Below are 14,552 nucleotides of genomic sequence, written 5' to 3'. Positions count from 1 at the left end.
TACACGACGGCTGTATAGTGTGCTCTCACACCAGGGAGAGCACACAGGGCCCACTCTGCCCGTTCAGAATAAGAGAAAATATTTGCAAATCAGATACTCATTTGGCTTCTAGTATCTGGAAGATATAAAGAACTCCTGCTCCTCAATAATAAAAAGACAATCTAATTAGAAAATGACAAAGAATTCAAATAGACACTGCTCCCAAAAGACCTTGATGGCCAGTATACACATGAAGAGAGATTCATCCTTAGCCACCAGAGAAATGTGTATCCAAACCGCCATGAGTTACTATTTCACAACCCTTAGGATGGCTATGACAAAAAGACAGATGATAACAAGTGTTAGAGATGATGTAGAGAGATTGACATACTCACAGGTTGCTAGTTGAAATGTAAAATGCTGCAGCTGTTTAGGGTAACAGTTCAGCAGTCCCTCCATAAGGTACACTGTGACCCAGAGATTCTACCTCTAGGTTGATACAGAAGAGAAATGAGAAAATATCCATACAAAACACACTCACCAATGTTCATAAGCAGCTGTGTTCATAATAGTTAAAAGGTGGAAACAGCCCAAATGTGCATCAGCTGTCAGAACAAAGTACCACAGGCTGGGTGGCTTAACCAATAGCAATTTGAGTTTCTCACATTCTGAAGGCTGAAAGTCCAAGGTCAAGGTGTGACAGGGTTGGTTCCTCCTAAGGCCTCTCTCTTGGCTTGCAGATGGCATCTTCTCCCTGTGTGCTGACACGATCACTCCTCTGTGTGTATCTGTGTCCGAATCTCTTCTTGTAAGGACACCCGTCCTATTAGATTACAGCCTGCTCTGATGACCTCATTTTGTCTTTCTTCTTTAAAGACCCTGTCCTGAGTATAGTCACATCGTCAGGGACTGAGGGTTAGGACTTCAACATACACATTTTGGGAGGACATAAGTCAACCGATAACACCACGTAGTGGAATGTTTTTGGCCATAGAAAAGCACAAAGTACTCACACATGCTATGGCATGGATGAACCTTGAGAACACCACACTAAGTGGAAGAAATCAGTCACAAAATACAACATAGGGGGACCAGCAGTTAGTGTAATGGCTATGTTGCTGGACTCCCATGTAGTCAACCGCTGTTCGTGGCCTGGACCTGGTGACTTAAACCCACGCCAGGTGCACGTGCGTGCGTGCGTGCCCAAGATTCCGAGAGGAGAACGGAGGAGAAGGGATTGCGGCATGGCCATCCCCCCTGGGGGGGTGATTTCTCGCTTTCTCTCTGTCTCTCTCTGTCTGGCAAGCACACACGCTCTATAGCAAAAATCTCTCAAAACAAAAACAAAAACAAAAACAAAATACAACATAAAGGGCACACAGTATTGGGTAAAGAAAACATATTCTATTATGGTATAATTTCTTTGATAAACATCAGATTTGATTTATAGAAGTTCACACTTCAGTACCTTTTAGAAATATGACTTACTCTAATATTTTTTGCCTGTCCTAACCTCCCTCTGGCTCTGCGTTTGCCATATTGAGATGACTAAGGAAAATTATGTTGAGCTCTGTTTCGAGCTCTGTTTCTTTATTGCAATCCTTGAATACTTTTCCATCTGTAGATCAAACTTGATTTGGTTTTACTTTTTTTTTTTTTTGCCAATCACATTTTCAGAAAATCTAGAATGGTGGTGTGTTTAGAAAAAAATCCTTCAGGGCTGGCAGGTGGTGTGATGGTTAAAGCCACTAGGTTCTCTCATGGCTGACCATGGTTTGAATCCTGGACCTGGCAGCTTACTCTCTCACTTTCGCTTTCTCTCTCTCTCTCTTTCTCTGTTTGGTCAAATTAAATAATAATAATAATAATAATAATAAATGGAAAGAAATCAATCTTTAAAAAAAGAAAAACCTTCAAGTTAATTTTTATAAAATCATTAGAAACTTATTTCCTACTGCAGGTTATGATTTAATACGTAAAAAGATCTGGAAATTTGAAAACCAGTATCGTGGCCGAGAGCTGCCAGGATTTGTAAATTACAGGACATTCGAGTCAATCATAAAAGAGCAAATCAAAGCACTGGAAGAGCCAGCCATAGACATGCTGCACACGGTGACTGGTGAGTTCATGGGTCAACTGTGGACATTGTATGGCTAGGGTGAGAGACGTTTGAATGAAAGCCAGTGCCAGTCTTCACGGGCCTCCTCTTGGGGTGTCTTCCCTACTAGCCACCCAGTCTCTAGTTCTCCAGACACTGACTGTGGTCAGCAGTTGAGGTCAAATCTGATGCTAATTACCTAGAATCAGTGCAGACCCTATAGCTGAAGGCTTGGCACCCCATGACACTCCCCGACTGCATATGCCACTCCAAGTTTCAGACCTCCCATGACATTCTGTAAATCTTGGTTTCTGTGACCCTCTCTTTAGGTTCCACGATTGGACAGAACAGTTCATAGAACTCAGGAACACGTTTTATGATAGGTTCTAGTTAATTATCAAGGATGCAGATGAATGGCCAGGTGAAGAGGTCTTTGTGGGGAGATCAGGTACTTCTGTCCCTGTGGAGTTGGGGGCTGCCAGCCCCAACCCAGGGATGTTTTCCAACCCATAAGCTCCCAGACCTCTGGTTTCGAGTTTTTATGGAGACTTCAAGTAGCCATCATTAAATCAGTTTCCAGTCTCTCCCAAAGCTTTCCACTGAAGGTAGCCTCGGGTCAGAAAATGATGCTTCCACTACACAGGAAATTCTAAGGGATTTGGGAGCTCTGTGTCAGGAAGCGGGGACAAAGACCAAACAGAGATTTCATATCTGCCACTCCTCCCACGCTCCGCTGCTGTGGTTACTGCATGTCGCCTGTTGACTCAGGATGTCACGTCAAGAAACTAAATAACCATTATTGTGGAAGTGTCCCAGGCACCCACAGTGCTGCAGGAGTCTGGGAGGGGTGCATGTGTTGTCACGGGCCATGGAGGAAAAGTGCGTTGACTCTTGGCCCTTCTCGAAGTGCTCAGCTTCCCAGGCGTGTGCTTTCTATGTCTGAATCTCCTCTCCTTGCCCCTTTTTTGACTGTCAGCCTCCTCACTCAGACTTTAGAGGTCTTGTTGAGTGATAAACAATGATCATTTTTCATAAACTCAGCCTTTGGGACGGCCTCTTGGCCTTGTGATCAGGGGAGCTGGATCCCAGATGGCTGATCCCAGTTTGAATCCTGGGCCCAGCAACTTGTAAAATACTCTGGGCACATGTATGTGTGTGCCCAAATGCCCAACCAAAAGGAGAAATAGAGGAGAAGGGATTGCTGTGTGACCATGCTTCATTGCAGGGTGCTTTCTCCCTCTCCCTCCGTCTCTGGTGAGCACACATACCACATGGCAATTTGAGAAAAAAAAAGAAAACCAGAAATCCCTCAGACTTCAATGGTCTCATTTTAGCAATAATCATTAATGGATTCATCTTTAAAAAAAAAATAGAATTATTTACTTAATGTTATTTATTCATTCATTTATTTTTAATTTGACCAGACACACACACACACACACACACACACACACACAGGGGAAGTGAGGAAACAAGCCATCAGTTCTGGGACTTGAACTGTGGTCAGCCATGTGGGAGTACCCAGTACTTTAACCACCATGCCACCTTCTGGCCACTGAATCCATCCTTTTAATTTGAAAGAACTTCCAGTTTTCAAGGTTAGATCTACATATTCCATCTGGCAAAAACCAAAACTTCACAGCTAACTTTGGAACATTTTCCAAACCAACGAAGTAAGCAGAAGTGTGGGGGGGAGAAGTATGCCAGAAGATCTGGTCACTCTTCGAGATTATTTGTGGGGATGTTTCAGGTGAGGATTAGGGAAGAAAAAGCTGTATGTGTGTGCGCGTGTGTGTATGTGTGAGTTCAAGGCCCTACATCTTGTCTACCTATTACTTTTTATAAAATAGTTAAAGTGTAAGTTAAAGAAAATGCTTGGAGTTTTGCCTGGACTAGTGAGAGTTGGTGCAAAAATGTCATGTGTGTTTGCATAAGGGTCAGATGACCACCCACTAAAGGAGAAGTAGTTAAATAACATGGGTCTGTGGGCATTTTTTAAAACGTGAGCTATTTGCCCCCCCCCTTTTTTTAATGGATGAAAACTTAATTTCCTACAGCAGCTATTTATTTCCAGATCAATACACACAAAGATGAAGATACCTTTCAGATAAATTCAAAGTGCATGCACACACACACTTTCATTTTTAAGTTTTGCTACAGGTACATGGTCTGGCACAGGGAGATGGAGAGAGGGAAAGTGAGAAAGCAACCCGAGGAGATGACCCTGCCACAATCCCTTCATTCTCCTCTCAGGATTTTTGGGTGTGCATACACATACACCCGGTGTGGTTTTCAAGCCACCAGGTCTAGGACTTGAACCATAGTCAGCCATATGGAAGTCTAACACCTTAACCACCATGCCACCAGCTTACTCACTATTATTTTTTTATTTTATTTTTTTTGGAGAGATTTTCACTGTAGGGCGCGTGCGCTCGCCAGACAGACAGAGAGAGACATAGAGACAAAAAGCGAGAAATCACCCCCCAGGGGGGATGGTCACGCCGCAATCCCTTCTCCTCCATTCTCCTCTCGGGATCTTGGGCACGCACGCACACGCGCCCGGCGTGAGTTTAAGCCACCGGGTCCAGGACACGAACAGCGGTCGACTACGTGGGAGTCCAGTGACATAGCCATTACGCTAACTGCTGGTTCCCTCACTATTATTTTTTAAATAAGATAGGATATAGAGATCAATAAAAGATTTTCAGTGACTAAAAACAATATTTATTCTATTAGAATAAAATTCTGTGAGGAAGTAGAATGGAAATAAGTGTTTCAAAAACAAACGGTAAATAATGTCATTTTTAAAATTCTAAGTTGTTTTATTTCTTTTCAAATGGGTAATGTGAATATTTAGACTTTACTAATACATTTAAAGTGATATGGCAGTTTTATAACAAACTAATATATTTATAATTTACCAGAAAATACGTATTAGGCCACTGTTTATGCTATACATAGAATAAAAAGTTTAAATGTCAAGTAAGCATATGAGAGGATTTTTTTAAAATAATTTTTTAAGAGAGATTTTTGCTATAGTGTACACGTGCTCACCAGAGGGAGAGTGTCAGAGAGATAGATTGCCAGAAATGACAACCTGGGGGATGGCCACGCTGCAGTCTCTCCTCTCCTCTCCTCATAGGATCATGCATGCACACATGTGAACCTGGCATGAGTTTTAAGCTGCTGAGTCTGGGACTCGAGTTGTGGTTAACTACATGGAATTGCAGCAATGTAACCATTACGCCATCTGCTGGTCCCTATGAGGGGATTTTTAAAAGTTAGTGGAACATAGAATTAAGTAAAGTTTATTTTGATGCAAAAAATTTTGAAATCCATGCATAATACACATTTTTTATGAACTTTTTGGAGACTTTTCATATGCCAAGGTACATTTAGGTTTTCAAATTCTTCCAGGGAATTCTTTTTTTTCTTCAGAAATTATTTATTTAATTTTATTTATTATCACTTTTTAAATTTGCTATAGGGCATGTGTGCTCACCAGAGATAGACAGAGAGAGAGAGCGGGAAAGTGAGAAAGCAAGCTGCCAGATCTGGGACTAGACCCATAGTCAGCCATGGAGTAGTCCAGCGCCTTAACCACTGTGCCACCTGCTGGCCTCTCCAGGGAGTTATTAAGCAAAAGAGTATGGCTTCTTCTTTTAGTGGTAAAGAAGAGAGAAAGGGGAGGGGAAAGAGAGGAAACTTTGTTTCTTACCATTTTATCCTTTTTCGTTGTTGTTGCAATCTATGGAAAGTGTAAGTGATCCCGCCAATACTGAACATCTTTTCTCTCTTTGATCAGATATGGTCCGGCTCACCTTCACAGATGCTTCCGTAAAAAATTTTGATGAATTTTTTAACCTCCACAGAACTGCCAAGGTAAAACAAACCATGTGTTATTAAAAAAATAATAATAATACATTTAAAAAAAAGAACCCTGACACTAGAAAATAGATTTCTTGGATTAAGATCATTCTATATATAACTTTTATATATAACTTTATTATATATATTTGGATAAGCAAATAATCAAGGTCACTAATGAACCAAGCTCACTAATGAACCTTACTAAGGATGTACTACCAGTGGTGTCTAGTTAAAAGCAATAAAAAAAAAAAAGAGAGAGAAATTAGAAAGCAGATGCTTAAACTCACAGGATCGGGAGAGCCAGAGTTAGTGTGGATAATCATCACATTTGAAGAAAATGATGGCAAATCTGGAGCTAGATAGCAAAGTGGAGCTTTTCAAGAGTGAAGAAAGAGAGCAAGGAGGAAATGAGACCCCCCAGTCTTGGCCCCGAGGGAGCAGGTATAGCTCAGAGAGGGTTTGGGCCATAATCCTAAAAGACATCATCCCAAACAGCATAATCCTGAAGATCAAAATCCCTAAAGTCAAAAGTCCCAAAATGTCAAAATCCTCAAAATATAATTCTGATAAAAAGAATTCTTTTAAACACATTTATTTACATTTTTAAAGGGGGTTTATCTGAGAGACAAAGATACAACAGGATTCTGCGTAGGCCACTTTAAACAATAAAATAGGCAATAATCACACACACAACATCTTTGCAGGCAGAGATTCTCAGGTAAATATGGAGGACAGCACGTAACAGTTACGAGCTGACAAAGCATATTCAGAGACAAACAGGTGAAAAAGAGAAGTGGAGAGCTGCGTATCATGGCCAGTAATTGGGTGCATCGGCTTTATAATGGAGGTCACCTCGGCGCCATGATGGACATTTTAAGTCTTTCGATACACTATTAAAGACGGCCTTGGGTCGCCATTGCACATGCTGAGATCTTGAGACATTTTGTCTTTCACGAATGCTGATGGACAAAAAGGACAGCTCTTCCTTCATTGAGGAAGTTTCAACCTGTTTACACACGATGCTTAGCCATTGCGATAATGCATGGTTTAGCCTTAAATTTGTAAAAATTGGACAAAACCGATTAGCACTCTCTAAACATCTTTACACAATTTATTTACACCCGGTACTGGCAATGATTTGTAGATGAAATAGCAAATTCTAAAAAACTGACCATTGAAAATAGTGAGAAAACATATTTTAAAAAAGAAAACTCCAAATCCCTTCCCCAGAATTAGGCTTTCTACCTCTCTTAGTTTTTTTTCCTTTTTTTTTTTTCCCCATGGAAATTGGGGTTTCCAGAATTTTATCTTTCAGGATTTCAACATTCAGCATTGCAATCTTTTAGGATTATGATCTCCAAATTTTAGACATTAGAGATTTTAGACTTTTGAGGATTTTGCTCTTTCGGAATTTCAGCATTAAAGATTGGCCCTTTAGAATTTGGAGCAGCAATGGGCAAGTGACCCAACTCATCCACGCTCAGAAGCAGGGATGCTGGCACAGATGGCAAGGCGGCCCTGCCACTTCCAGCAGGTGGTTTCTCTAAACCCCAGGAGTGTGAAACAGAGTTTAACTACTTCCACTTCACCCTTGCCCCTGTGAACTCTGATGGATGTGACACTTGGCAGATATAAAAGCCCATAACAGGGACCAGCAGATGGTGTAATGGTTACATTGCTGGACTCCCACATAATAGACCACAGTTCAAGTCCAGACCCAGTGGCTAAAAACACACGTGTGCATGCATGCCCAAAATCCCAAGAAGAGAATGGAGAAGGGATTGCAGCATGGCCATCCCCCCTGGGGAGTGATTTCTTGTTCTCTCTCTATCTCTCTGGTGAGTGCATGTACCCTATAGCAAAAATCTCTCTCAAAAAAATAAATAAATAAAAAGACACACAAAAAAACATAATAGAGAAAGGAGAGAAGGCAAATCATCAGACCTGAAGACAGAGTACATGCAGATTCCTGGCCCTGGGATAGGGGTGGTCTGGTCATACATGTGGCTCAGGCCTTCATCTCAAGTGGGAACCATCTTCCCAGGTCGGCCGAGGTGCGCAGTGGGCTGCTCCAGTGCAGTGTGCTATTTTCGTCCAAGTTGGGTAACCTTGTAGTTGTGGACTTTTCAGATGACCAGTTTGTCCCTGACTCAAGATTTGTTTCTTGGGACCAGCAGTTAGCGTAATGGCTATGTCGCTGGACTCTCATGTAGTCAACCACATTCGAGTCCCAGACTCGGTGGCTTAAAACTCACACCGGGCATGTGTGCGTGTGTGCCCAAGATCCTGAGAGGAAAATGGAGGAGAAGGGATTGCGGCGTGGTCATCCGCCTTGGGGGGTGATTTCTCGCTTTCTGTCTGTCTCTCTGTCTTTCTGGGGAGCGCATGCACCCTATAGCAAAAACCTCTCCCCCCCAAAAAAAAATTGTTTCTTGAGGGAAATTTAGTTGTGTTGTATTTCTCTTTTACCATAGTCCAAAATCGAAGACATTAGACTAGAACAAGAAAAAGAAGCTGAGAAGTCAATTCGACTTCACTTCCAAATGGAGCAGATTGTCTACTGCCAGGACCATGTCTACAGGAGTGCATTACAGAAGGTCAGGGAAAAGGAAACAGAAGAGGAAAAGAAGACTAAAACACCAGTGGTTACCTTCTCTCAACAACTATCTTCAACAGAGTCTTCCATGGCTGAAATCTTTCAGCACCTGACTGCCTACCAACAGGTGAGTCTGCCTGTCTCAGAGGCAGTTTCATTTTGTTTCTTTTCCTTCTGAGTGCTCCTCTCTTTAGCCTGGTACTCTGTAGGGGGACTACGGATCAGCACAACGTTTTACCCTTATGAGAAGAGGTTGTGGCTCAGAGCCATTGACATCTCATTTTGACTGGTGGAGTGGCCCTGGCTAAGTTCCTTAATCTCTCTGACCCCCAGTTTTCTTTTCTGTAAAATGATATCTGTTCATAGTGAATTTTCTGTAAGACAAGTGAAGGTAAGTCCCTTAGTGCAGGGTTGGAATACAGAGGCAGATGGCTCACCAGTTGGAAGCTACTTTCTGGAGACACATGCTTTGACTGTTCCTACACATTTCAAATATTGTGAAATACAACCTAACTCATGCTGGAGAAGGAAGCAGTCAGCACAGGTACAACTCAGGTGGGACCATTGGAGTATGTCAAATCTGGACAGGTAAAGCAAATCCTGACCTTTCTCTCTGTCACTTCACTATCTGGGTGTACTAAGGCAGTGCTTCTCAAATGGACCATGCATTTAGCTGCTTGGGGACCTTGTTGAAATGTAAATTTTTTTAACAGTTTATTCATTTTTTTTCCATGACAGAGAGAGAGAGAAGCACTCCCAACGGAGTCTTCATGCCGTGACCCAGCCTCAGTCTTAGCTAGCCCAGGCCACTGGTGCACACGTGCACCCAGCATACTTAAGGAGGCACTTTTCCTATGTGTGCATGACTGCCCAGCTTCAAGACATAAATTTGACTGCAGGTCTGGGATGTAGAACACAGGTTCGACATTTCCATTGACCTCCAAGAAGAGGCCCATGCTGCTGCATGGAGTCAACACTTGGAGCAGCAAGGCTCCAAACCAAAGGTTATAAGAGGTGCACACATGCAGGTGAAACCAGCAAGGAAAGACTTCCCCTGCAGCAGAGCTTAAATTGTCTGTGGATACTGCCTTCTAGAACAAGCAGATCCTTTCAGAGTAGTCCAGGCAGGCACATGCACAAAAGCCAAATCATAAAATGAGTGACAGTGGAAAATGAATCTCCCACTAACCCTATCTAGGCCATGCAACTATTCTCTCAGACATAGCCGTTCTGCGGGTTCTTTCACAAGGGGACTTTATAAAGTTTCTGGAAAATGGAATTAAATTACAAGTCTGTTTTGGTGCAAAAATTTTTTTTAAATCCACGTGTAGGTTTTTTTTTTTCTGTTTTTTTTTAAATCCACGTGTAGGTTTTTTTTTTTTTCTGTTTTGTTTTGTCTTGTTTTGTTAGAGGTTGTGACTCTCTCACCAGAGAGCGAGAGAAGGAGAGAAGAAAGCACTCCCCATGGGGCATGGTTATCCCACAATCCCTTCTTCATTTCTCCCTTCTTTCAGAATTTTTGGCATGTATGCACACATACCCAGTGTGTTTCTCAAGCTGCTGCATTGGGACTTGAACCACACTGTTGACCAGGTGCGATCTTGCTCCCTTAACCAATAAGCCATGGACCTGGCCCATATAGTTCTCTTTAATACATATTTTCCATGAGCTTTTTGAAGACGCCCATCACCACCACCACCCAGTGCCATCCATTATCTGGGGCCAAATCTCCACATTGGAGAGCTTATGTGCACACCATTATCAGGTTCACACGAAGGTAACAGGGGGCATGTACTTCTGCACCTTGCTTCTTTGTACCTTGAAGCTTGTTCTGCTTCAATACAGATGAAGCCACCTCATTATTCATGGCTGCTGAGGATCCCATTTTATGGATGTAGCATATTGAGCTGGTCTTCTGTTTATGGACATTAACAAAAGTTTGTTTGAATAGACTAGCTTGTTTCTAGTCTTGCTAACACAGAAATGTCGTGGTGAATAACTCATTCATACGCGCATATCTGGAAGTACCAATTTCTAAAAATGCGATTCCTTATCAGGGTTATGGCAGGGAAATAGCCAAAAGGAGATTATATATATGCATATATTTATTTTTTTTCTTGTTTTCCCTCAAGGAATTGGCTGATGTGATTGTGGGACTGACAATCCAAAATTCTAGGGCAGACCAGGAAGGACAAGGCTGGAGCCTGGGCAGAAACAGGCTGAGTCCACAGGCAGGATTTCTTCTTCCTTGGGGAAACCTCGGTTTTGCTAAGGACTCACAACTAAATGTATGAGCCTTTTCCCTGCCACCCACACACATGATTGAGGCTATTCTCCTTTAATTAGAGTCGACTCACTGTAGATATTAACCACATCTACAGATGCCTCCACTGTAATGTCTAGGTTCTAATTTGGTTGAATGTCTGAGGACACCAGCCTGGCCAGGTTGATACGTGAAACTCATCATCACACCTAGAAAGAGGATGGTGCTTATTTTACATTTATAAATCTTACCTTTACATTTAAACCTATAAAGGACTTGCCAATTTTGTTTGCACTGAAGTTATTTTTCATAGTTTGCACTAAAGTTATTTTTGATAGTCTAATGGGTAAAAAATGGTATCTGTTGCTATTTGATTTGCAATTTTATTGTTATTTAATTTGGTATTTAATGTAACAAGGAAGTAGAACATTTTTCATATGTTTGTAGTGGTTTCTATTTTTTTGCCCAGCACACTGTGCATCCAGTAGGAGCTCTTTGTACAGAGGGATATGGGACCTTGGTGACTTGTATGCACATACTCTACTGCCATTGGCCTTGTGACTTTACACATGACACTTAAGACCATGCTGATTCTTTCTATCTGGATGTGTGGGTCGGATTGAAAAGTTGTTCCTTTGGGGGCTTCTTTGTTTTTTGTTATACTTTTGTCTCTCTATGATTACAAACAAAGTCTACAATATTCTAAGTAATTTCTCTTTTCAGCTTTTATATTTAAATTTTTGATGCATTCAGTATTATTTGGTTTTCAAGATTGAGGCAGGATGACTAGCAGTCATCCCAGTACCATCGCTGGACGCCATCTTGTCCCACTGATATGCAGCACACCCCACCACACACTGTTCCCTGTGCACGTTGGTCTTTTTCTGGACACTGCCTTTAGTCCTATTGGTTTGGTTTCATCTATCAGTGTTATCACAATCATATCAGTATGTCTTTATGTGTATTATGTTTATGTTGTAATATCTAGTACAGCCATTGCCTCATCCCTGTCCCCACTTTTCTTTCTTTTCTTATTATAGTAATATAAATATTATCTGTTTAACCCTTTTTTAAAAAGTTTTTGCTATATTGTGTGTGCTCACCAGAGAGAAACAGAGGAAGAGTGTGAGAAATCAACCCCCCTGGGAGGATGGCCATGCCACAATCCTTTCTCTTCCACTCTCCTCTTGGGATTTTGGGCATACATGCACATGTGCCCAGCATGATTCTCAAGCTGCCAGGTCCAGTACTCAAACCATGAAGCTGACTGTGTGGGATCCAGTGCCTTAACCTCCACTCCACCTGCTGCCCCAACTTTAACCATTTTTAAATACCATAATTCAGGAGTATTAAGTATGTTCACACAGTTGTGCAACCCCACCTTCCATCTCCGGAACTTTGTATCTTTTGTGCATGTGCTCTTTCCCATTTGAACACAATCTTCCCAGGCTCCCCCGCTGCCCCCTGACAACCACCATTCTATGTTCCATCTCTGTAGATTTGACTACTCTAGGAACCTCACAGAGGTAGAATTATATAGTATTTTTCCTTTTGTGACTGACTTATTTCACTGTGCATAATATCTTCAAGGTCATAGCTATCAGAATTTCACTTCTTTTTAATGGAATGATACTCCATTGCCGTGTATATACACTTTTTTTAAAAAAAGGATTATTTGTTTAACTTTATTTATTTATTATTTTAATTCACCAGAAAGAGAAAGAAGAAGAGAGAAAGTGAGAGAGCAAGTTGCCAGGTCTGGGACTTGAACCACGGTCAGCCATGTGGGAGTCCAGTGCTTTAAATACCATGCCACCTGTTGGCCCCCATACCCTTTCGATCTATATATGTAATGTATAATGTATCAATGGACATTTGGTTGTTCCACCTCTTGGCTATGGTGAATAGTACTACTATGGGTGTGCAAATATTATACTTCTTTTAAGGCAGCATTTTTCTTTCTGTTTCTGTTTGTTCCATCCAGTGTTAATATAAATTTTTAGAGTTAGCTCATCTAGTTTCTCATGCAAAAAGAGAACTGTTGGTGTATTTATTGGGGTTATATTCCACTTAAATTTCTTATGGCAAGGATTGGCATCTTTATGACATCAAGTCTCCTATCCAAGAACATCATGGGACTTTCTGTTTTTAAAGTCTTCTTTCAGAGGGTTTCAGGGATATTTTAAAGTTTTCTTTGGGAATATGGTACAAATTTCTGAGGTGAAAGCCTACATGTTTTCTCATTGTTGTCCCTAGTGTAACAGGGTCTTTTTGTCTATTATATCTTCCATTTTGGGGTAATGATTTCTGCATATGAGTTTTATAACCAATTCACACATCAATGACACACTCATACCAGGAGTGACTTTCTTACTATTAGTTTCATAGCTGATTCTTCTGACTTTCACAGTGAATATCTCACACTGTTGGTAAACACTGATTGTTTTTCTCTCACCTCCCCACTTCCAATTTTATACCTGAGAATTCCTTTTTTTCTTTTTTCCCTGTCTGGTCCTTTAGTATGATTGGAAACAATGGTGGAGACAGTGGGCATGCTTGTCTAGTCTCTGACTTTGCTGAGAATGCTACTTTCCCCCAGGAAGCATGATCTTCACTGGGGTAAAAACCAAGGCATTGGCAGCCCTGCGTTCCTCTTTGGAGGCTGTTAAGATAGCTGTCCCCTTGGCTTTTCCAGCATCTAGAGACCATTCACGTTGCCCAGTTTATGTCCCCTTGCTCCCTCTTAAAAGCAAGGAACCGTGCATCTCTGACCTTCCTACACAAAGTCTCCCTGTGATAGTTCCTGCAAAGTTGGCCCGTGTGTGAGTTTGGGTGTGAATAATCTTCTTGGTTGGGAAGGACTTCTCCCTACATCTGGGTTGGGAAGGACTTCTCCCCAAGACTTGTCAGGACTTGACCCTGTCAGGGAAGCATTTTTCCCTCTCCGTCAGATATGAGCTGTCCCTCTCCACACTTCTGTCCCTTCCTCCTGTGGCCTCTGCCTGACCACCACATTTTGCTACATGTGGTTGTGGGGCTGCAGATGATCTTCCCTCTTGTTCGGCAAAAATGGAGGGTTTGACATTGTTCCTGTTTGACCTGTTGGTTTGGATGCTTTCTGGAAGAAGGAGAAAGTGAATTTGCAGCCATGTTTAGATGAGAAGTCTCAAAAGGTATTGCGGGTGTCTAATTTTTGTCTCTGTAGATATCTGCTATTTCTTTCAGCTTTGTGTTCATTCTCTGACACAAGGCTCCCAGTACATTGCCCCACCATTGGTCCCAGATGCCTGTCCTTTGTCTGCTTCCTCCATGCCCGTTTGGTGGCAGCCATGCCCTCACTCCTGGTCCTGGAACCTGCAGCACATGTTTGGCTGTCTCACTGTCTCCTTAACAGTCACTGAGTGCTTAGTCCTGCCTGCCATCTTTCTAAACTTGTATCTTTTTTTAAAAAAAATCTATTTAATTTTATTTGTTATTATTTTTTAGTTTGATCAGAGAGAGAGAGAGAGGGAAAGCGAGAAAGCAAGTTACCAGGACTGGGACTTGAACCACGGTCAGCCATGTGGAATTCAGTGCCCTTAACTACCACGTCACCTGCCGGCCCCTAAACTTCTATCTTCTAACTCATTTAAACTTTTGAACTATCCCATAATGTCAGTGCTAACATCACCCCTGTTTTATAGAGAAAAAAACTGAGGCACGAACGTGTTCAAGTACTAGGATATGTCACCTTTCTGAAAGAGCCA

General features: G+C 41.8%; 1 protein-coding gene across 1 annotated transcript in view; it reads left to right on the top strand.

Moving 5' to 3' along the window:
* MX1 (MX dynamin like GTPase 1) overlaps positions 1-14,552 on the top strand; it is a 49,476-nt gene that overhangs the window by 33,705 nt on the left and 1,219 nt on the right. The window contains exons 13-14 of the mRNA XM_006156375.3: positions 5,883-5,959; positions 8,422-8,670. Of these exons, the coding sequence (XP_006156437.1) occupies positions 5,883-5,959; positions 8,422-8,670 (326 nt within the window). The remainder of the gene's footprint in view (positions 1-5,882; positions 5,960-8,421; positions 8,671-14,552) is intronic.

The sequence above is a fragment of the Tupaia chinensis genome, unplaced genomic scaffold, assembly GCF_000334495.1.
Source record: "Tupaia chinensis unplaced genomic scaffold, TupChi_1.0 Scaffold000492_1, whole genome shotgun sequence".
In the NCBI taxonomy this organism is placed as follows: Eukaryota; Metazoa; Chordata; class Mammalia; order Scandentia; family Tupaiidae; genus Tupaia; species Tupaia belangeri.
Note: the sequence above shows the minus strand (reverse complement) of the source record. Positions and strands in the feature narration are given on the sequence as shown.